The 23,902-nt window shown below is 38.7% G+C and overlaps 1 protein-coding gene and 1 long non-coding RNA gene across 3 annotated transcripts in view; one reads left to right on the forward strand and one right to left on the reverse strand.

Annotated features, from left to right (window-relative positions):
* Positions 1-23,902, forward strand: part of Etf1 (eukaryotic translation termination factor 1) — a 26,334-nt gene continuing 2,432 nt past the window's right edge. Inside the window, exons 1-10 of one of the 2 annotated variants that reach the window (XM_046460264.2) lie at positions 1-138; positions 299-402; positions 16,323-16,498; positions 16,806-16,945; positions 19,926-20,064; positions 20,282-20,472; positions 21,492-21,621; positions 22,202-22,357; positions 22,693-22,757; positions 23,453-23,600. In XM_046460264.2, coding sequence (XP_046316220.1) covers positions 317-402; positions 16,323-16,498; positions 16,806-16,945; positions 19,926-20,064; positions 20,282-20,472; positions 21,492-21,621; positions 22,202-22,357; positions 22,693-22,757; positions 23,453-23,600 — 1,231 coding nt within the window. In that variant the 5' untranslated portion in view covers positions 1-138; positions 299-316. Of the gene's footprint in view, positions 139-298; positions 403-575; positions 601-16,322; positions 16,499-16,805; positions 16,946-19,925; positions 20,065-20,281; positions 20,473-21,491; positions 21,622-22,201; positions 22,358-22,692; positions 22,758-23,452; positions 23,601-23,902 lie in introns of those variants that run through there. The other variant, XM_046460265.2, reaches the window with a different exon arrangement.
* The window catches only part of LOC124103583 (uncharacterized), a 24,273-nt gene continuing 17,914 nt past the window's right edge, over positions 17,544-23,902 (reverse strand). Inside the window, exon 7 of the long non-coding RNA XR_006855229.2 lies at positions 17,544-17,802. This is a non-coding gene — a long non-coding RNA (uncharacterized LOC124103583). The remainder of the gene's footprint in view (positions 17,803-23,902) is intronic.

Below are 23,902 nucleotides of genomic sequence, written 5' to 3' on the forward strand. Positions count from 1 at the left end.
CACAGGCCCCATGTGAGCGGATTGCAACACATGCAGCTGCCTGGAGAGAGGGAGCCGGTGTCCTACGTCAGAGCCGCCGCCGCCGCGGAGCCGCCGCCGGGGAGGAGCAGCCGCTGCCGCCCAGGACTGGGCCTTTAGGTGAGACAGGGAAGGGAAAGGCCAGTGACCTATCTGGCGGGCCGCGCGGGGCGGAGAGAGGAGGGCCTTTCGGGGGTGGCAAGGAAGGGGGCCGCTCTGCCCCAGCGGCGGCGCTAACTCTGTGGTCTTGGTGTCTCCGGGCCCCGCCGGGCCGCTCTAGGGAGGAGGAGGCGAGAAGATGGCGGACGACCCCAGTGCTGCCGACAGGAACGTGGAGATCTGGAAGATCAAGAAGCTCATTAAGAGCTTGGAGGCGGCCCGCGGGTGAGCGCCGCGTCCGGCCCCCCCGTGCCCTCTTGGATCCCGGACCCCTCAGGATGGCCGCCCCCGCGCCGCATGGCCGGATGAGGAGAACCCGGCACTAGCCAACTCCCGCCTTCTGGACTTCTGGGTAGTAGCCTCTGACTCAGGGGCGAGGGTCGGAGCTGTTGGCCGGAGAAGGGGTCTTTCCCCCCCTTGGGGGTAAGGGGCCTGCGCTCCCTGGGCTCAGACCATGCGACCCCCCCTCGTGATAAGCCACTACTACTTTTGTACCCCTCTCAGGCCCTTAAGACCTGCTCCTCACTCTTCAGGCTCCAGGTGCTGACACCAGACTCGACTGCTTTTGGGGAAAAGTACTTGGCTTTCCTTTCCGAACGTCCTTCCCTGGTTTCCTCCCTTCACGTTCTTCAGCCAGGCCTTATTAAAATGGCCTCCCCCTCTTGGACTTTAAGGCCCGGGTGAAGTTTGGATGGGGCGAGAAGGAGAGGTGGACAGGGACATCCTCATTCTAGCTCCTTATGATTTCTGAGGGTCTCCCACCTCTCCCAGGATGAGTTCCTTCAAGTCCTCTAATTATCCTGGAGCTTCCTGGTTTCTAGCTGTTCCAGGACCCGCCTATAAACTGAAAATGCCAACGTGTGCAGCATGGGGGAGTGGGGGCTGCTTTTGGTTGACAAACCTATATGTGTATATCCAGGAGAATTCCGGATAGTGGGACTATTTGATATGGTCCATAATAATAGAGTTCCTGTTGACCTTCCGGTGGAACTTCTTATGATATCACTGTAGAGGGTGCTTGTTGAAATTCAGAACTGAATTAAGTGAACTTCTTGTCTCCTGTTTTTAAGTTTTAGTAAGAAACTTTAGGTGTATCCATTCTGAGAAGAGTAAACTAGATTAAGATTAGCCTTTTTTTTTTTCTTTTTTTTAATATTGCTCATTTGAGGAAGGTGCCAGAGTATTCCTGTTTCCTCACTTCCTGGCTTTCCCAGTCATAGAAAGTTTTTACTTACCGGAAGTGGCCCCCAAAAGTGGAACATTACATATTCTTAAATCTCTGCATTCTTAGATTAGCATAGTGGTTTTGTCCCAGGACTTTGGAAAGTTGATTTCAGCACAAGAATTGGAGTTTCTGGTTTTCAGCTCATGCTTGTCATTGGCATTGCATTTGCAGTGATAGGATGAATATCAGATTTACTTATTAATTTTTATGGGAATTTGTACTACAATAGAAGAAAAAAAATAATTCCCAAAATGTAAAAGAGTAATGTAGGTCATGAGCCATTATGATGCCAAGTACTTTTTTGTCACTAGGATTTTCTGTCATGTTACTTGAAGCCTTCAGTTGTATATTGATTTTTGTAGAGTGTTGTTTAAAGTATTTGTTCTTTTTGTTTGGAGGAAGATTCACATTATATTCTCTGAAGCAGTCTAAAATATGAATTTATTACTAATCGGCCTGTTGTCTGAGTGAAGTAACATTGATAATGCTGCTTAATAAGTAACAATATTCCTTTCTACTCTTTGATGAAGAAAGCTTATTCTTAAATTTGTTCCTAAGCATGTCACCTAGCCACTTGAAAGTTATAAGTACCTCCTTTTAAAGGTTTGAAGGCTTTACTAAACTCTTTGTTTAGTAAAGTTTGAAGCATGCTAAAAAATGAAGCTATTAGGCACAGCTCTTCTTCCAAGTGGTAGTTTGAACATTTTAGACATGATTAAACTGTCTAAAATAGTAGGGACTCTTCCTCTAAACAGTGTGGTTAATGATCATGTCCTGTTTGCTTCTAGTCAGGCTTTGGTTGCATCTTGATTCCATGAAAACTTAAAATCTTAGCCATTTCTCATGTTGGTTAGGGAGTCAAGTTTGTTCTGTGACTCACCAGGTTCCTGGTATATGTCGTTTTCTCATGGGAAACAAAAATATTGTATTTTCAATTCTTTTTTGTGTTAAAGTCAAACTCTAGTTTTTCATAGTGTATAGTGAGAAATGTTTTTCTTCTTTACCTAAAGTTAAATATTTTAGGAGTAATTGTAATGAGCTATAAAGACAAACTGAGTCAATCCATGTGTGCTGGTGTCTGCGGGGCTACCGTGTAGCTTTCAGGAGAAAATGGGTTGTGTTAAAGCATGTTTATTAGCACAAGACGGTGAAATTTAGTGGTGGGTTAACAGAATGTAAAAATGACTTCTCCAACGGTATAGAATTCTGAACATGAGAATCAGGAATTAGTTCATTTTTAACATTTCTAAGATATGAGTGTTATTCTGAAATTTAGATAATAAATGATTATCTTTTGATATATGACCCAAACATAGTGTAGCTTAAAAAGAACCACCTGCAAGATGATACATTAGAACAGAATGAGGTATCTAGATAAAATAATTTATTGAGCACTTAGTATATTACACTGTTTTTAAAAATACATTGTATCATTCACAACAATAAATACTGCCACCATTTGATAGACAAGGAAACAGACTGAGAAGTTAGATAACTTGCAGTCCATAATGTCATAGAGTGATAATGTATAATAGTCCAGCACTTGAACCAGTGTGCTCTACTGGATATATTTTATGTTTTCCAAAATATGAAAGTCTGGATTTATTCAACATAATCTGAACTATAACAGACTGTGTTATGCCTGTGGAAGAACATTTATAAAGGCGACATTTCTGAAATGGGAAACTTTGCTAACATTCTCATAGTATTATACTTAATACGATTTTTTTAAGTTGGGTGGAACATACTTTATTTTGGTTTTATATAAGTATGATTGAATGTTAGTCTATATTGACAAGTAAAATAACCAGCCAGCTCTTTTGCTAAACATAATCCTCACTTAAAGTTGATGGTAGTTTTTCCCTACTTATGATTGTTCCTGGTATATTCTTCACAGTTGGCGTATGAGGACAAATGTGTACATAGCCTGGGAATAGGGCCATGTGAGTTGAACCGTCCTTGGTTTCAAATAAGGAACTAAAGCAGGTGAACATGTCACAAGAAAGTTAGGTACGGATTTCTGGTTGTTTTTGTTTCCCCTGATGTTTTCTAAGCAAGCAAGAGGTAGCCCCAGAAATGGTTTGGAAGCTTTATAGTTTATGTAATAAAATAACCAAAGCCTCATCTAATCAATGGTCATGAGGAATGTGACAAGGAAAAATATGGTGTTAGTTTGGGTTATGTCTGTAGATCTTAGAATATTTTTCACTTATCTTCATGAAGAAATCTTGCATATTTCAAGTATAAACTTATTGAGGCATAATTTGGTTTTTTTAATTCCTCAATATTCTTGGAGAGCTGATTTTTAACTAAAGTAATACCCTGGGCTGGGCGTTAGTTTAGCAGTAGAATACATGCATAGCATGCATAAGGCCCTGGGTTTGATACAATCCCCAGCACTGCCAAAAATTATAATACCCTTTAAGGGATACCTTGTAATCTTTCATATAGATAATTGAACTATTCAGTGTTTGGGTTTTTGTTTGTTTATTGTTTGTTTGTTTGTGCTGGGGATTGAACCCAGGGGTGCTAAATAACTGACCCACATTCCCAGCCCTTTTAATTTTTTGAGACAGGGTCTAGTAAGTCCTTAGGGCCTCACTAAGTTGCTGAGGTTGGTCTCAAATTGTGAAACTCCTGCCTCAGCCTCCCAAGCTGCTGGGATCAGGTTTTTAAAGAAGTTTTTGTTGTTTTGTGGTGGGGATTGATACACCCAGGGGATCAATCCTCCCACCTCAGCCTCTTTGAGTCGCTGTGATTATAGGCATGCACCACCACACCTGGCTTAACAAAGACTTCAGCTCTTCCTTCTGTATCCTAGAATCTCTGAGATTACAAGCAAGAGGACTTTTTTATCCTTGGTTCTTGCTCCTTCCATCTTCCACCCCCATCTCTGATGGGATAAAAGACCACTGAGAGAAAACTCAACAATTAGAATGTTTAAAAGTTTCTCCAAAAGAGATGAGACTTCAGAGGTCTTAGTGGCCCCAACTACCTATTTGACCTATAGCAAGTTATTCTTTCAAAGCTTTGGTTTTCACGCTTAACTATGAACAATATCTTGGATTAGGTGGTAACAGTCAATGTGATATGGGTTTAAAAGTCAAATACTACATTTATCCCATAGAGTGTTCTGCAAATGTTAATTCTCTCCTTTGTGTACACAAATACTGAGCCTTTAGAAATAGAAGCCAGGTACAGTTGCACAAGCCTGTAATCCCAGCTACTCAGGAGCCTAAGGACTGAGGATTGTAAATTTGAGGCCTGCTCTGGCTGCTTAGTGAGACCTTGTCTTTAAAAGGACTGGAGTTAAGTGCTGCGGCATGCCTGTTCAAAGCCAGCCCTAGCAACTTAGGCCCTAAGCAACTCAATAAGACCCTGTCTTAAAATAAAATACACAAAAGGTCTTGGGGGTAAGACTCAGTGGTTAAGTGCCCCTGGGCACTCAACCCCTAATACGGGGCGGGGGGGGGGGGAGAAGGTCTAGGGATGTGGCTGAGTGGTAGATCACCCCTTGGTTCATTTCCCAGAACCAGAAAAAAATTATAAAAGAATTGTTAAGGGGTAAGGATACAAATACCACCAGCAGATCTGAGCCATGAGAAAAGAGGTGATAAAAGGAAGAGGGAGATCAGAGTATATATAATGGGATGTGTTGGTGTTCCTCAGTCTTCACAAGTGTCATAGGCTTCCTGTCTCAACTTAGAACTAGTTGTAACAGCTGTAGTATTTTGGCTTGGTGTTCTGTGCATTGTGGACTTAGGGAACAATCACTCTTTGAATTTCAAGTCTTGACAAACTTCTCATTGTAATAGCAGATACACTTATCCTTCCAGGGAACGATGGCATTCTCTGAACACACACTAGGTAAAGCAAGAATAACTAATTAGAATACCATTTAAAGCAGAGTACATTGTAGGTTACAAGCTTGTCCTGCCCCCTGCCTCCACCAGTTGGATCCTTTTCGGGTGGTGGGGGGGGAGGCTGTTTTTCTCCAAATTTGGGATTGAAGTTATGCTCAGCATAGACCCCCTATCCTGGAAAGATGTGTGGTTGTGAAAAAAAACTTAAATTTTGAGATTTGCAGGACTAAATGGTCTTAGATCCTATTTGAAGAATAGGAAGGACAGAAGTTTCTTCTGAGTTCAGCCTATTCTCTAGGGATCTCAGAATAGAACCTTCTCCTGGGATACATTCTATAGCTGTCTCTCCATTTTTCAGCCTACTATCTTAGGGTAAAAAGAGATTAAGATTTTTCACCATGTTAGAAATTATGAATGTGAGGTTTCTCACTTGGGCTGTGTCCTCAGCATGATTAAAATGCCTCTGAAAACAGCTTTATTTTATGCTCTTTGACATACTTAAGATTTGACGTTTTCAGGTACCCAGCAATTGATTCTTACCATGCATATAACTTGCATGCTAGAACCATATTTATTTCATATTTCATTTGATCTTCTAATTTCTCCTTTAGAAAAAATTATCATAGTCAAAAGGTTCTCTTTCCTGCTATGTCTAGGTTTGACTTTGTAGTGCTGGGGATCAAGCCCAGGATTTTGACACAGGGCCTCACTAAGTTGCTGAGGCTGGCTTTGAACTTGGAATCCTCCTGCCTTGACCTCCCGAGTCCCTAGGATTACAGGCATGCTCTACCAAGCCCAGCACTATAAATGTATTCTTACTACTGACCAGTGAACCAACAGGATTCATCAAACATCTGCTCTTAGTTGGGCTAGACATTTTGAAAGAAGTGTGTAATAAAATGAGAACATGGTCAGCTACACATCCCTATAATAATGATATAGCCAGTATATGTTGAAGAGGTTTAGTATAAGCAGATGATTAGGATCTTGAATGAGGTGTTAGACATTGTAAAAAAGGAAAAGAGACTGTGTAGCTACTCGGGCAAAATTTAACAATTTCCTAGGCAAGGCAAGTGTCAAAGAATGTTACTTAGATGTTAGTATTATTGGACTGATACAGTGTCTTTGATACAGCAGTAAAGTAGAGCTATACCTGATCTGCAACTTTAAAATTGTAATTCATTCTTTTTTGGTCCTAGGGGTGTACCCAGAGCTGCTTGCTAATAAGCACATGTTCTACCATTGAGCACACCCCCAGCCCTTTTTCATTTTGAGAAAGGGTCTAAGTTGCCCAAGCTGGCCATGAATTTGTGATCCTTCTGCCTCAGCCTTCTGAATAGCTTGGATTACAGACATGTGCCACTGTGCCTGGTACTAATGTTTCTGATATTTTTACTGAAGAGCTTTGGTTTACCTATGTTCTGATATTTGTGGTATTTTAGGGTCTAACTCAGGAAAGATGCAGATTTAGAGATTTAGTTTGAGATGTGTTTTTGTGCTGGGAATTGAACTCTGCACATGCCAAGTGCACATTGTACCACTAAGCTACACCCACAGCCCTGAGATACATTTTTTAAAATATTTATTTATTTTTTTTAGTTTTCCGCAGACACAACATCTTTGTTTGTGGTGCTGAGAATCGAACCCGGGCCGCACACATGCCAGGCGAGCGTGCTACCTCTTGAGCCACATCCCCAGCCCCCTGAGATTATTTTAATCAAGTAATAAAACTACTTTTCCAAAGATAAGTAAATGAGCCAGGTGTGGTGTACATGCCTATAATCCCGGTGGCACGGAGGCTGAAGCAGGAGGATTGCAAATTCAAAGCTAGCATCTGCAACAGCAAAGCCCTAAGCAACTTAGACTGTTTCAAAATCTAAAAAGGCCTGGGGATGTAGCTCAGTGGTTAAGCACCCCTGGGTTCAATCCCTAGGGGTAGGGGAGGGATAAATAAATGAGTAACATACATTTTTGACTCCTTATAACAGATGTATGAGGGAAGATATTGCCGTTTCATGGTTGGAGAATATGAAGTATAGAAAGAGTAGGTAGCTGCCTAGTATCACAGCCTAGTGAGAGGCAGTGTCATATTCTTCTATTCCCGCTTTTCCAGTTTCAAAGCCTGTGCTTCTACTCCCTATCGCTCTTTGTCAGGTATTTCTTTTGCTGAATGGAAACATCCTCCCATTCTCTTTTGAAAGGAGGACTTTTGTCTAAGGAGATTTATAATTTTCTAGAGGGAGCAGGTGTGCTGAGATTCAGGAACAAGATAAAAGGAAAACAGGCATGCCATTTGTACATCTTCCTTAGAAAGAACTTGAATACCAAACATGTTTACTCTTAATGAGCATTGGTGATGAGGGAAATAACTTGTGGCTGCACTGGATGTTCATTTGTATATATTTTTTTTTTCTTTTAATATTTATTTTTTAGTTATCGGCGGACACAACATCTTTGTTTTGTATGTGGTGCTGAGGATAGAACCTGGGCCGCACGCATGCCAGGAGAGTATGCTACCTCTTGAGCCACATCCCCAGCCCCATCATTTGTATATTAAAAAGGTGATTAATGAGAAGGCTGTGACTTTGGGTTTATTTGAAAAGTAGTTCGGTAGGGTCGTGGCTCAGTGGTTAAGCACTTGCCTTACATGCCTGAGGCACTGGGTTTGATCCTCAGCACCACGTAAATAAATAAAACAAAGATATAGTGTCCATCTACAACTAAAAAAAAATGTTTAAAAAAAATATATGACTCTATCACAGGGTCCAATGTAGAACTCTGGTAGTAAGTCCCTAATGTTGTTTGTGATTGCTGTTTCCTGGCTTTGCACTGTTGTGAGAAAACTAAAGGAAATTTTCAGCTTCTGCTGCTCCCTGGTGGAATATTCCACTAGTTTACTTTTATGAAGTTCTTTTAGTAAATGCCTATAACTATAGAAAAAGTAATACTCTACCAGATGTTACATTTTTATTTTAGATGACTGAGTAATTTTTGTGCTTTTGAGGGTAGAACACTAAAATGGTATTTGCAAACTTTCTGCTGAAATACTGGGAAATTTGAGCTATTCTGTACCTGAGACAGAAGGCTGCTTTAATGTTTCAGTAAGTTCAAATCTTGATATTTCTCCCATCTGGCGGTAGTATCTGGTCAATTGACAAACCAATTTCAGATAACTGGAACGGGAACAGAATACTCCCTTCTACATGCTATTTTAACCAAGTTGTTTTTATAAAAGGCAGCCCCATCTACCTCCTGACCTTCCTCATTGATAATTGCAGAATAGGGGTGGGGTGACATTATAGTGAGAATTCGCAAAATAAAAAACACTGTTAGAAGTGATGGTTTGAGCTTTTTAATGAAGCGAATCTGGGGACAGTGAGTTATTTTTAAGGCACGTGTGTGTTCCTTTGCAAGGAATAGAGGCAGGGGTTGTTTTTTATGACCCGTTATCACTATGTTGCTTGAGTTTGCCTTGAACTTGCAGTCCTCCTATCTCAGCTTCTGGAAGAGCTGGGATAATAGGAATGCACCAGCATGGAGTGGCAGACTTTTAATTGATGTTTTATTTGGTAGTTTAGACTAAATTTCTGGGGTCTGCTTTATAAAACAGTATATAGAGAGCTAGGGATGTAGCTTAATGGTAGCGTGCTTGCCTAGCCACGTGTAAGGCACTGGGGTTTGATCCTCAGCACCACATAAAAATAAATAAAATAAAGGTATTGTGTTCATCTACAAATAAAAATACCTAAAAAGGAAAAAGAAGACCCTAGTTTTGTTAGGAATTTTTTATTCCTCAAATGTTTAAGCACCATTATGTCCTAAAATTTCTGCTGTCAAGAAGCTTATGTAGATGCAGTATGATCAGTGTTTCTTCTGTTTTTTTTTTTTTGTTTTGTTTTGTTTTGTTTTTGTTGTTTATACAGGGAGTTGAACCCAAAGGCTCTCAACCTCTGAGCCATATCCCCAGTATTTGATTTTTTTTATTTATTTATTTTTATTTATTTTTTTTTTTTTTTGAGACAGGGTCTCACTAGGTTGCTTAGGACCTCATTAAATTGCAGAAGCTGGCCTGCCTCAGCCTCCCATTTTGCTGGGATTACAGGCATGGATTGCTGTGCCTGATGCAATGTATTTTTTCATTCTTTGATACTTGATGGAAAAGAAAACAAATATGAGGCTTCTTTGAAGTGACTGATGCACAAATAGAAATTAACAGGACCTTGGTTATATCAAAATACTGAGCTCAAGCCATAAATGTAGAATAAGGACACTGAAGATTTTATAGCTATTTTAAAGGAAAGGAATCTCTTGTTCTCCCATCCCGTAAAGGTAGCTACTATCTACCACAAAGTCAACTCTTACCTCTTTCTTTGGGCTTACCCAAATTCAGATAAGACTTCAGCACCACCTGACATTACTCTCCTCCGCCTCCCATTTCTAGTTGTGCAGTAATATTTCTTTTTTTACTTTTACTGTTACCAAGCTGGGTGAGGGAGGTAAAGAGTTAGAGCTTCATCATTGTCATTTAGTGATCTTCTGGTATCTCCAATGGGGTATTGGGGATTTAACCCATGGGTACTTTACCACTGAGCAATAACCCAGTCCTTTTTATTTTTAGACAGGGTCTCACTAAGTTGCTGAGGCTAGCCTTGAATTTGTGATCCTCCTGCCTCAGCCTCCCAGGTTGTTAGGGTTTCAGGTATGCATGCACCACTGCACCAAACCTTGTTTTTCTTTTTTGCATTATTGATGATTAAATTCAAGACCTCATACATTCCAGGCAAGCACTCTGCTACTAAGCTCCACCCTGCCTTTTTTTTTTTTTTATTTTTTTGTTTTGAGACAGGGTCTTGCTAAGTTATCTAGAGGTTGCCTTCAAAGCTGGGATTGCAGGTATGCACAACCATGCCTGACCTTCATGACCTTGTGAAATAAGTAGATACAGAGACCCACAGAGATTTATATAATTTGCTTTAGGTCACAGAATAACAATAGGAGTTCTGGTGCTGTAGTGGTGGAGCACCTCCTTCGCACACATGTGAGGCACTGGGTTTGGTCCTCAGCACCACATAAAAATAAATAAATATATTGTGTCATCTACAACTAAAAATAACAATAGGACGTGAGCCTGAATGTTCATGATTCTAAAACCTGTATTCCTCCTAGTCTGTTCCCATATTTAACCTATATCTTGATTGTCTTGGTTTAAAAGTTTAAACTTAGTTTTGCACAATTAGGAGAAGAGGTAAAAAGATAGAAAACCTACAGTGAATCAAATAAGGACGACTTGAAAATGGAGTAGAAGTTGGAGGGGGATTGATTTGATTTTTGTTTTGAGTTGAACTTTGTGGGACAGGAGTAAATGTGAGTTTGGAAGAGGGAATGGTGAAAACCTTGTTCATCCATATCCTAGGCACAACCAAATTATTGAACATTGGAATGAAAGCTTCTTAAGGTGCCTCTACTCTAATTTTTAATTTGGGATTTGGGTAAGGAGTCTGAAATGTTCCTGCATATGAGTCATTGCTGTACCCCATGATTCACTGACTTCTTGGTGAGAGTCTTTGGATTTTGGAAAAGAAAAATAATGACAGCAGAAAATGGAGGAAAATTTAAGGTTGCAGTTTGCCTTTGTAGCAAGCAGCTCTGTAGAGCTTTATATATTTCTCCTCTGAGAGGTATTGGCTCTACTCGAAATATTGAGCTTCCTTGACTTTATTTTTGTGTTTACACAAACTGGTCTAACAACTTTGATTGGTTTGCCTGGGGGATAAAAGCATGTTTATCTTGTTTGAAAATTTTCCTAAAATTTCTGATCTTCTTGTATTAAAACAAAAACATAAACAGTAGATGTTATTAAAATAGCCTTTAAATTTTAAAAGAAACCATATATTTAATAATCTGCATTTCTCCCAGTCAATGTCTTATAATAAAGGTGAATTCAGAAACTTTAAGGTTTTCAACACAGAGTAGGGAGAGGCATGCAGAGAAAGTAATGAAAGGTAGTTTTGTGCCTAAAATTCAAAATTCTGAGAGTCCAAGACTTTAGCAACTTGGTAGAAACCTACCAAACAAAAAAGTTCTTATTAGTTACATTTCTGAATCCATTTTAAAAATGGAATCTATAACAAGATCATGTCCTTAGGTGTATTCACTACTTTGTCCTCTCTGAAGTGTTAATTGGATGTGAGTATATGGCCTCCCAACTGTATTATATAGTAAAGTTGCTTAATGGATGTTTATCTTCTTAACCTATCTGCAGTAGGAAGTAAATAGCTGCTTATCTTTTTTTTTTTTTTTTAAGTTGATAGAACCCGGTGCCTCACACTAGCCAGGCAAGTGCACTACCACTGAGTCCCAGCCCTAATAGCTGCTTATTATCTAAGATCTTTGCTGTGCACTCCATATCATTATCTTGCTTTAAGGATTGCCTTTAGGCATTTTTGGGTTCACTCAATTAATTTGTCCCAACCTTCTCTTTAGCCTGAAAGTTTCCAATCCTTTGCGGTTTGGTGCCTGTTCTCACCTCAACTCTTAGCCTTCACCCCTGCCATTCTTAGAGCCCCTTCTCATTCCATTCCTTATTGATTGCCTCTTTGCCAGTTCCATCTCCTAGGAAACTATTTTGTAAATCAGAGAATGTTCGCTTTAAAAAAAAAAACTGAGCCCTTAAGAAAGAATTCCCTTGGTCCCTACAGTTTCCAAGAGCCCCTAGGGTGGTAATGTATACCCCCTTTAGAATCTTTTATCAGAAAACAATCACAAGCCAGTAAAGCTGGTATTAAAACTTTTTTTGTCTTCTTCATTTTGCCATCTTGTATCTTTTCATGTTCTTGTGTGTATAAGTTGACATAGAAAATACGTGGCACTTGCAGTCTAGACTGGTTTGGTTGTCGTTGCTGTTGTTTAGGTGTTGGGGATTGAACCTAAGCTTCACCCCATGCCAAGCATACACTCTGCCACTGGGCTACTTACTCCTCCAGCTCCCAAACCAGACTTTTTTGGTACTGGGAATTGAACCAGGGGTGCTTTAGCACTGAACTACATCCCTTTTTATTATTTTGAGATAGGGCCTCTCTCAGTTTCTGAGGCTGGCTTTAAACTTGATCCTCCTGCCTCAGCCTCCCAAGTCACTGGGATTACATCACCCTACCCAGTGATGTCGTGGTCCCCAGACCATTTTTTTGTTTGTTTGTTTTTGTTTTCAGTACCATAGATTGAACTCAGGGGCACTCAACCACTGAGTCACATCCCCAGCCCTATTTTGTATTTTATTTAGAAACAGTGTCTCACTTCATTGCTTAGCACCTTGATTTTGCTGAGGCTGGCTTTGAACTCGAGATCTCCCCAAACCACTGGGATTACAGGAATGCACCATTGTGCCTGTCTCTGAATCATTTTTTTAGGTTAAATTTGCTTATTCAATATTTCCAGCCTCAGAAAATTCCTTTTCTACTCCTTAGTCTACAGAGTTTACATAAAACTACAGAAAGGTATTTTTGGCAATTTGGTTTTAGAAGCATATACCAAGTGTGATGAGAGCTGAAGCTGTTTATCATAAATTTCCTTGATTCCCTGGTTTGGCTGGAATACTTGCTCCCATATCCAAGGGGTGGCAGCAAAGTACACACCATACTCTCCACATTTATTGGCTTTTATCCAATTCGTAGATTATTGGGAATTTTTTCATAAAGTTTATTATAAACAAGCCTTCTTGGTTTTAAGCAAACACTGCTGGTTTTGGAGATGTTGCTTGAACTCACAATCTGGAAGTAACCATTTTTGATAGTGAAAAGGATTTGATAAGCAAATTGCCTGCTTGTAAATAAAACTCTGTCTAGAGGACTTGTAGAATTTACTGCTAGGAAAAAAACATCCTGGGCAAGGTCTTCTGGAAATGCAATCCCTTTTGAGGGAAGGAGGGTAATTTGGGATGGAACTCGGGGGCACTGGACCACTGAGCCACATCCCTAGCCCTATTTTGTATTTATTTAGACATGGGGTCTTACTGAGTTGCTTAGCACCTTTCTTTTGCTGAGTGTGACCTTGAACTTGCAATCCTTCTGCCTCAGCCTCCCAAATTGCTGGGATTACAGGTGTAGCCACTGTGCCCAGCTGCAGTAATAAAGTTAAATAAGGGAGCCTGCCATGGCATGGCTGCTTCAGAGGCCAAGGCAGGAGAATCACAAATTCAAGGTCAGCCTGGGCAATTTAGCAAGACCCTAAACAATAAAGAGCTGGAGATGTAACTCAGTGGTAGAGTACCTGGGTTCATTCCACAGAACTGTTTAAAAAAGGAGAGCCAGGTGTGGTGGTGCACACCCATGATCCCAGCAGTTTGGAAGGCTGAGGTTGATGGTTGTAAATTCAAATCAGCCTCAGTAATTTAACTATGCCCTAAGTAACTCAATGAGACCCTGTCTCAAAAGGGATGGAGGGGTGCAGCTCAAGGAATGTGGTTGAGTGCCTCTAGGTTCAATCCCCAGTAACAAAAAAAAAAAGGAGAAATGTTTGCTTTTTGTTTTTATTCCCCTTACCCCCTCACAGTCCCTCTTCTCTTTTTATTTATTATTATTTTTATTTTTTTATTTTAATATTTATTTTTTAGTTGTAGTTTGGGACACAGCACCCTTGTTTATTTTTATGTGGTGCTGAGGATCGAACCCAGGACCTTTCAAGACTGGCATATTGGGCTACTGTGAAAATACACAAGCTCAGTAATTAGTGATAAAGCTTAAACATTCTGGCAGTCTTCCCAATTTAATGTGTCTTGATTTGACCCCACCAATTCCCCCATGACACTAATAATTATATAAGTATGAAACTCGCTATAGTCTTTAAGGACCTGATCTATAAGGATCTCAAGAAGTAACTTTCTGGGGCTGGGGATGTGGCTCAAGAGGTAGCGCGCTCGCCTGGCATGCGTGCGGCCCGGGTTCGATCCTCAGCACCACATACAAACAAAGATGTTGTGTCCGCCGATAACTAAAAAATAAATATTTAAAAAAAATTCTCTGTCTCCCTCTCTCACTCTCTCTTTTAAAAAAAAAAAGTAACTTTCTTACAGACTCACACTGAAGTATCACAGTTTGTAAAATGACGTCACAATTTTTTAAAATATTTATATTTTTAGTTGTAGTTGGACACAATACCTTTGTTTTATTTATTTATTTTTATGTGGTGCTGAGGACGAACCCAGGGCCTCACACAAGCTAGGCCCTGAGGGCTGCTCTACCACTGAGCCACAACACAACCCCAGCCCATATTGTCACATTTTTTAACATGCTTTGGTTCATATCAGATCAGACTTGATTCCTTGAAAGTGTAAATCCTCTCAGTTTATACTAATAGCTATTGTGATAAATAAAGCTAGCCTCTTTTCCTGGTCAGGGCAGCTTTGGGAATTAATTTTCAATGTAATATAGTTTTCTTTATATACAGCATTGGTAATTTAATGAGCACATTTCTCAGGAAAACACTTTGAGGGGCTGGGATTGTGACTCAAGAGAGTGCTCGCCTAGCATGCGTGAGGCACTGGGTTCAATCCTCAGCACCACATAAATATAAAATAAAGACATTGTGTCCACCCATAACTAAAAAATAAATATTAAAAAAGAGAGCAATGTCTTATGTACTGTTGTCTTTCCCATAGTTTTTTTGTTTTGTTTTTAGTTGGACACAATACTTTTATTTTGTTTACTTATTTTTATGTGGTACTGAGGATCGAACCCAGGGCCTTGCATGTGCTAGGCAAGCACACCACCACTGAGCCACATCCCCAGCCTTTAAATACTCTTTAGTTGTCAATGGGCCTTTATTTTATTTATTTTTATGCAGTGCTGAGAATGGAACCCAGTGCCTCACACATGGTAGGCAAGCACTCTACCACTGAGCCACCAACCCATCCCCCATATATATATTCTTTAATGGTAATTTTATTAAGATTTAATTTACATGCCATAAAACTTATCCCCTTTAAAATTCTCAGTACACTAATCTTTCAGAGTTATGCAACCATCACCATTAATTTTAAAATATTTCCATCAACCTGGAAATAAACCACATACACATATCCTTTAATAATCACACCCTGTTCCTTCCTCTCCCCATCCCCTGGCAACCACTAATCTACTTTCTGTATCTAGATTGCCTATTCTGGACATTACGTATTTAAATAGAACTGTACAATATGTGATCTTTTGTGACTGGTTTTACTTATTATAATGTAAATAAAATCATTGGGGGGTTTTTTGCTGCTGAATAATAATCCATTGTAATTTTTTATTTTTATTTTTTGTAGTTGTAGATGAACAGAATGCCTTTATTTTATTAATTTTTTATGTGGTGCTAGGCAAGCGCTTTGCCACTATAATCCATTGTATTTTTATACCACATTTTGTTTATCCATTCATTCTTCAGATTTGTGGGTTTCTACTTTTTTACTGTTAAGAGTAATGCCTCAGGGCTGGGGATATAGCTCAGATGGTAGAGTGCTTTCCTCACATGCACAAGGCTCTGGGTTCAATGGTTTGCAAATATTTTCTCCCATTTCATAGTTTTGTCTTTTTACTTTCTTTCTTTTGGTCTCATAATTTGGATAGTGTAAATTCTAGTGCTGTCATCAAAGCACTTAGGGTGCTAAGTTATTGTTTAAAAATGTTCAAGGCAAGCTTGGAATTTAGAGGATAATAAGTGGAATTTTGTCTAGACTTTGGAAAGACTTATTGTACTGTCCTGGCATAGTGTCTCCCACTGAAAAGCCCCAGATTCTAAGTCTCTGCCATGCAAAGGCCTACTTACAGCTTCTTTCTTCATCTTCGGGGAAATAACTTGTTTGGCAAGCATCCCCTTCAAGTGCCTTCCTCACATGGCTAATCTTACTCAGTATTCATTCAAATAATTAAACACTTTCAGTGTGAGCCAGTATATTACTAGTATAGTCCTTGTCACATTGAGAATAACATTTCTATAATTACTTAAGGGCAGCTCACCCTAACTTGTGTAAATTCTGCTTTAGTGGTCTTTGAACCTCTAATGAGTTATTCTTTCTTTCACAGCAATGGCACCAGCATGATATCATTGATCATTCCTCCCAAAGACCAGATTTCACGAGTGGCAAAAATGTTAGCAGATGAGTTTGGAACTGCATCTAACATTAAGTCACGAGTAAACCGCCTTTCAGTCCTGGGAGCCATTACATCTGTACAACAAAGACTCAAACTTTATAACAAAGGTAATCTGGAACTGGATCATTTTGTTCTCTGCTTTATCTTGGTTGCATCTTCCACTCGGATTCTGACATGGTGATTTATTCACTAAGTTTTCCTGCAGCCAGCCATCATCAATGTCTCCATAGCATTGCTGTTTAACTTTTTTATTTATAGAAAGTTAACTTTACTTGAAGGAATAAATTCTACTGAAATACCTCAGGAGAATTTTTAAATTTAGGAGAGAGTTCTGAGAGATTTAAGGATATTTCTGCTTTATTTAAATTTTTGACTGGGAACATTTAAAGTAGAGAAATTGTTTGTTATTTGCAGTACCTCCAAATGGTCTGGTTGTTTACTGTGGAACAATTGTAACAGAAGAAGGAAAGGAAAAGAAAGTCAACATTGATTTTGAACCTTTCAAACCAATTAATACGTCATTGTATTTGTGTGACAACAAATTCCACACAGAGGTAAGAGTTTGAACACTTGGGTTGTTTCCACTGTTTGCCTTTTATAAGTAATGTTACTATGACCATTCATGTACTGGTTTTTGTGTGACCATGTTCTCATTTTATTTCATTCTATATCTAAGAATGGAACTGCTAGGTCATATAGTAACTGTATCAAACCTTTTTTTGAGAAGTTGTTACGGTTTTCCAAACCATGATGGGAAATAATGGTACATTTTACACAGCTGGCTATTTTTAAAAAATAAAATAACTCACATTTATTATGACACTAGTCATTCTTCATGTTCAAAGAATGTGCTAACCTAGAGAACTAATTAGAGATAAAGAAATAATTGGCTGGTTAATCTTTCTCTCCTCCTATTTACAGTGATAACTTGCCTATGTTCTCTATATGCTCAATTTTCAGCTGGCGAGTTATAATTTTTTTAATAATGGAAGTTTTTATGGTTGTATTTGTATTTTTTTCTTGTTGTTTGTTTTTTCCTTTACATTTCCCCATGAAACTTTGGAGTGACAGCTGCCATAAGATGAACTTTAATGGTGGAAAGGAAACCTCATTAGAGTGACCTAAATCAGTCAACAGTAAAACAATCAGGAATTCACAGCTGGCTCCCAGTTTATTCTCTTTCCTTTCATTGACCTAGGGGAAAATCTCTACGGTGGAATTAGAACTGACATTTGTCGACACTGTTTACAATAGATGATTTTTGCTAACTTGACAGGAAGTCCGGTTCCAGTTGAATCTTGTTTGAGTGCATAGATGATCCAGACTTTTTTTTTTCTTAGATACCACAGTCTCCTTCTGGAAGAGGCTTTGTTGAAGAGATTCTTAGCCACTCTGTCACTTTTACCTGTATCTGGGTTGATGAAAGCAGATTTTTATTGATTTAAATAGTATATGCTACTTATGTTGTCTGCCTCCTAATTAATTTTTTTAAATCTCAGTTTCTCTTAAGATACTGTTTAATCTTACTGGCTTTTCATATTTTGGCTATAACTGATATGATATCAATAACTAGAAATGATTGAGGTATGTTGATGTTGCAATTTGTGTCCAGTTTAATAAGGTAATTATACATTCTTATAAAAAGTAATTAGCATGCAGAAAGCTCTTGAGTTCAATTCCTCCAGTACTGGAAAAAATAATAATAATAATAATAAAATCTTTCTTAGCAGATTCGTTGAAAACCTTAATTAAGCTAACAGACATGATTATGATAATACAAGGCTATTTTTGTTTGGGGGTATTGGGGGTTGAACCCAGGACATTGTGCATGCTGTACATGCTCTCTACCACTAAGATAAAACCCTAGCCTGTTTTTAGCGTGCAGTATTCATGTCTTAATGCTAATTATTAAGCATGGTGTGGTTGAAAATAGATTCTTAGTTGGTTAATTTGCTTCCCAGACATTCCTTTGAAGGAACTGTTTTTTTCCTTAGTTAAAATGGAATGGATAATAATTCTTTATTTCTAAGTAGATTGCTATCTGGCAATTAGTGATTACCAAGCCTGTAGTTTTCAAAAATCCATTGTGAAGACCAGGTACAGTGGCACGCTGCTGTATTCCTGGCTACTCTGGAGGCTGAGGCAAGAGGATTACAAATTCAAGGCCTACCTTTAACAATTTAAAAAAATAAAAATAAAAAGGACTGGGATGTAGCTCATTGGTACAACACCCTTGGGCTCAGTCTCCAGTGCTTGGGGGTGGGGTAAGGAATTCACCATGCAAACATATCTTATGTGGGCTCTAGGACTATATAAACATTTTTTCTTCAGAGAAATAGTAATAGGACATTTAATACTAACCCAGAAGTTTTCTGCATTAAATTCAGAATTGTTAGCCTTGAAACTATTTTGAAATTGTTTCCAGATAATATTAATGTTGCCCAAGACCACAGGAATTAAACATTTCAAAACTAGAAGATATTTTTAAAGATAGTTTGAGTTTTGTGCTTATGTACTTCTGCTTTGGAGTTGATGGTACAGTATCATCTTATTTGTTACAATAGATCAAGAACTCTGCTTAAGTCCAACTTTTGGAAGGTAGATTTGAATGTTAATGTTCCACAAACTATCTAAATGAAATTAAGGAATAGGAAGAAGTTGAAGTTATAACCCTTGAGTTTGGATTTTGGATGGATTTTTGTTGTTGTTTTCTTTTCTCTCTCTCTCTCTCTTTTTTTTTTTTTTAATTGTTGTTTTTGTTTGTTTTATTGGTACTGCGTATTGAACAGGGATGCTTAACCCTGGAGCCACATCCCCAGCCCTTTTTTATATTTTATTTAGATGCAGGGTCCCACTGGGTTTATAGCACCTCAGCCTCCCAAGCTCCTGGGATTTACAGGCATGTGCAACCTCGCCTTTCCTTTTTATGTGTGTGTGGGGGAGTGGCAAAGTACATAAAAAATTATTATGCCAGGCACAGTGCCACACGCCTCTAATCCCAGTGGCTCTAGAGACTTGAGACAGGATGATCATGAGTCCAAAGTCAGCCTCAGCAAAAGTGAGGTTCTAAGCAACTCAGAGAGACCCTGTCTCAAAATAAAATACAAAATATATTGGTTGGGATGTAGCCAAGTGCTCCTGGGTTCAATCCCTGGTAACCCAAAATAATTTAAAAATTGAATAAAATTTATCATAACTATTTTAAGTGTACAGTCCAGTGGTATTAAATGCGTTCATGTTATTCAACCATTACTACCATCCATCTCCAAAGTCCTTTTCATCATATAAAACTCTATAAACAATAAACAAGAAATGACTCCCTATTCCCCTCTTCTCTGCAGTCCCTGGCAACCACCATTTTACATAAGTTACATGTTTATAGCTGAAGTCTACAAATTATTCCATAAAATGGTTTTACCACAGTATTTATACGATACCGAGTTGGGTAAAAGGGCTCATGTGTCCTCCTAGGTTTTGTATTGACCTTAGCAAAGCTATAGAGTTTATTATGTGATACTTACGTTTATTTTTCAGGCTCTTACAGCACTACTTTCAGATGACAGCAAATTTGGCTTCATTGTAATAGATGGCAGTGGTGCACTTTTTGGCACACTCCAAGGAAACACAAGAGAAGTCCTGCACAAATTCACTGTGGATCTCCCAAAGAAACATGGTAATGCATGAGCCCTTTAACTTTGTGTCTAGCAAGAAAGTCAGTTTCTGAAAACAAGGAGCATTTTATTCTGCTAAACATGTGGTTAAGGGAATGGGGACATTTATATTTCTCTGTTCATTTCTCGGATAGATTTTTTTCTTGTTGTTGTTTTTCTCTTTTACTTTCACTTTTTGTGTTTGGATAACTTCTCAATAATCACCCTTTTGTGTCATAGGTAGAGGAGGTCAGTCAGCCTTGCGTTTTGCCCGTTTAAGAATGGAAAAACGACATAACTATGTTCGGAAAGTAGCAGAGACTGCTGTGCAGCTGTTTATTTCTGGGGACAAAGTGAATGTGGCTGGTCTCGTTTTAGCTGGATCAGCTGACTTTAAAACTGAACTAAGTCAATCTGATATGTTTGATCAGGTAAGTGAGAAATAGATGGATCAATTTTTATGTAAGTCTCTAAGTGGGAATAGGTAAGTCCTCTGTATTTACCCTGGGACATGCATATCTTTTTGAATTTACATAAATATTTCCCTGACTTTAAAAAACCTTGCTATGAGAGCTAGAGGTATAGCTCAGTGGTAGAGTGCTTGCCTAGCATGCATGAGGCCCTAGGTTCAATCTTGTAGCACTGCAAAGGAAAGAAAAAGAAAAAACTTAGCTCTGAATTAAACAGTAACAGGTTTATAGGCATTTAGTTTAAAATGCCTCATTCTTTTCTGGATACTTTCTCTGTTGAAATCATTTTTAGGCAGGTTGCCATAATTAGCTTTAAAATGGTTTGATTTCAGAGAAACTAGCAGCTCTTTTTTTTTTTTTCCTGAGTTATAACTGCAATTAAATCAAGTAGTGAAATTCAGCTGTATGACAGGCAGAATTTTAAGACCAAAGCATTGCCAGGTCCTAGCAGCTCCAGAGGCTGAGGCAAGAGGATCTTGAGTTCAAAGCCAGCCTCAATAACTTAGTAAAGCCCTGGGCAACTCAGCAAGACCCTGTCTCTAAATAAAATACAAAAAGAGGGGGGGGGTGGATATGGCCCAGTGTTTGAGTGCCCTGGATTCAATGCCTGGTACCCCCAAAAAAGGATCAAAGCATTTAAATTCAGAGGATCTTTTGGTTTGTGATAGGGGTTCAGAAGTGAGAGCTGGGGGTGGGGCTGAGGCTCAGTGTTGCTTGCAACTTAAAAATTTTTCTTCCTTTTTTTTTTTTTTTTTTTATTTAAGTGAAAGAGCTAGCAAGGCACAGTGGTACATGCCTGTGAGGAGACTGAGGCAGGAGGATAGGAAGTTCAAAGCCAGTTTCAGAAACTTAGCAAGGCCCTAAGCAGTTTTGCAAGACCTGTCTCAAAATAAAAAGGGCTAGGAATGTGGCTGAGAGGTTGAACACCTCTGGGTATTTTGAAGTGCTAATGTTTTTGTTTTTGTTTTTAATTGTATCAGAGGTTGCAATCAAAAGTTTTAAAATTAGTTGATATATCCTATGGTGGTGAAAATGGATTCAACCAAGCTATTGAGTTATCTACTGAAGTCCTCTCCAACGTGAAATTCATTCAAGAGAAGAAATTAATAGGTATCAATGAAATGCAACTATTTTGCTCATTATATTTGTGTGTAAATGTAGGTACGTACATAACTGTATGTATGAAAAGGCACTGAAAATATAGAAGATTTACCATTTTCATAAAATTTTCTGCCTTCATGGAATCATTTTTAATCTTCCTTAGTTAGGTCTAATAAGTGTTTGTAGCTACAAGAGAAAATGTAATATATAATCATCCCTGAGTATCTGCAGAAGATTCACAATCTTGAATCTTCTTGAATATACAAGTCCTTTATATAAAATGTGGTTTAGTATTTGCATATAATCTACACACATCCTCCTGTATACTTTAAATTATCTCTAGATTATTATGTATAATAACCACTACAACATAAATACTATGTAAATAATTGTTATGCTATATATTGTTTAAGGAACAATGTCAAGAAAAGGTGTATGTGTTCAGTACAGATGCATCCATCATAGACCTAAGTACATAATACACATAAGCAAATGTAACTTTTTTCCTGAATATTTTTGATCTGAAGTTCATTGAATTTGTGGATAGTCAGCCAACTGTATGTTTTATTGTCTTGTCTCTAATCCACAGGACGATACTTTGATGAAATTAGTCAGGACACAGGCAAGTACTGCTTTGGTGTTGAAGATACATTAAAGGCTTTGGAAATGGGCGCTGTAGAGATTCTAATAGTCTATGAAAATCTGGATATAATGAGATATGTTCTTCATTGCCAAGGCACAGAAGGTAAGAAAACTAGAAAATAAGATTCTTATTTGTTACTTTCTTGTGTATGCTGGAAATCTGGGGTGGGCATTTGGGGACATGTGGCTGATTTCAGAAGCAACCAGAAGGCAGTTGTATGTACCACTCTCTTTTGGTTGTTTGATATGTCTTTATGGTAGAAGTAGTGTACCTGGTAGATGCTGAGTGCATGCTAAACTCTGTAGGAAAGGAGGTTAATACAATGAGTCCAGGAGACGTTTTCTCATCTAATGTCACAGGGCTCATACCTATTAATACATGAGAGCCAGATTAACAAGTTCTTTTTGTTGTTGTTGTTGTTTCATTTTAAACTACAGAGGAGAAAATTCTCTATTTAACTCCAGAACAAGAAAAGGATAAATCTCATTTCACAGACAAAGAGGTATGTGATTATTTTCTTTGGTGGTAAACGCAAGGAAGCACAGACTCTCAGCCTTGGGAGACCAAACCTCATACTAGTTAGGGAGTCAGCAGGAAGGGGTCAGCTTCTATTTGCCATGCACTGATCTGATTCCAAGGAAGGGGGCCTAGGAATGGTTACTGCAGATCTTTTTAAGTAATTAAGCAGTCAGGAAAACATTGTTGTTATCCTTGAAATAATTTGAATAGTTTCTGCTATCTGTGAACCTATACTGCTTTCTTTGCTTTTATCAGTTCTTCCACTGCAGTGGCTTCTCTGCATTTGATGTAAATGTATACCAGTTTAAAATTCTATGAGTTGGAGGACTTGGGCCTTTATGAAGCTGCTCCCAAAAGCATTTGTGGCATGCTTCTTCTGGGGTGTGAATGAGTGAGCAACAGCATGACTTCTGGAATCAACAGTAGGAATCATAAGTTGAAGAATTTGTTAATGTTTCATTAAAGGGTAGAGCCTGAGAAGTATTAAAGTATAAAGTAATCAGAATTTCTCTGCTATTTCAGTTCTGTTACCAGAAACCAGAATTCACTTTATTTTACACACATTTTATACATATGCATAATGAGTAGGAGAATTAGAGTGGTGGAAAGAGGGATTGAGAGGGTTAAGATGAACTTCATTGTGTATAATGTTTTTGTTTCTCATGGTCGCATCTATAGACGGGGCAGGAACATGAGCTGATTGAGAGCATGCCCCTTTTGGAATGGTTTGCTAACAACTATAAAAAATTTGGAGCTACATTGGAAATTGTCACAGATAAGTCACAAGAAGGATCCCAATTTGTGAAAGGATTTGGTGGAATTGGAGGTGAGTAGCAAATCAGCAAATATAACTTAAAACAAGGGTTTCAGGCCAGGGCCTCTCCTGGATTAAGTAATTTCAGGTAAAGTGTACTCATGGTCTACTTGAGGCAGGTGGCTACACAACTTGATTTGGATTTTTTTCCCCTCTCCATTACTGGGGAATGAACCAAGGGGTTCACACAGCCCTTTTTATTTTATTTTGAGATGAAGTTTAAGTTATCAATGCAGGTTTCAAACTTGGCAGTCCTTCCTCAGCCTCCCAAGTCAATAGGAATACAGGTGTGCACCACCACACCCAGCTGGAAC

Source organism: Marmota monax, unplaced genomic scaffold (genome assembly GCF_021218885.2).
Source record: "Marmota monax isolate L192 unplaced genomic scaffold, Marmota_monax_Labrador192_F-V1.1 WCK01_AAM20220418_F8-fsc00006, whole genome shotgun sequence".
NCBI classification, from domain to species: Eukaryota; Metazoa; Chordata; class Mammalia; order Rodentia; family Sciuridae; genus Marmota; species Marmota monax.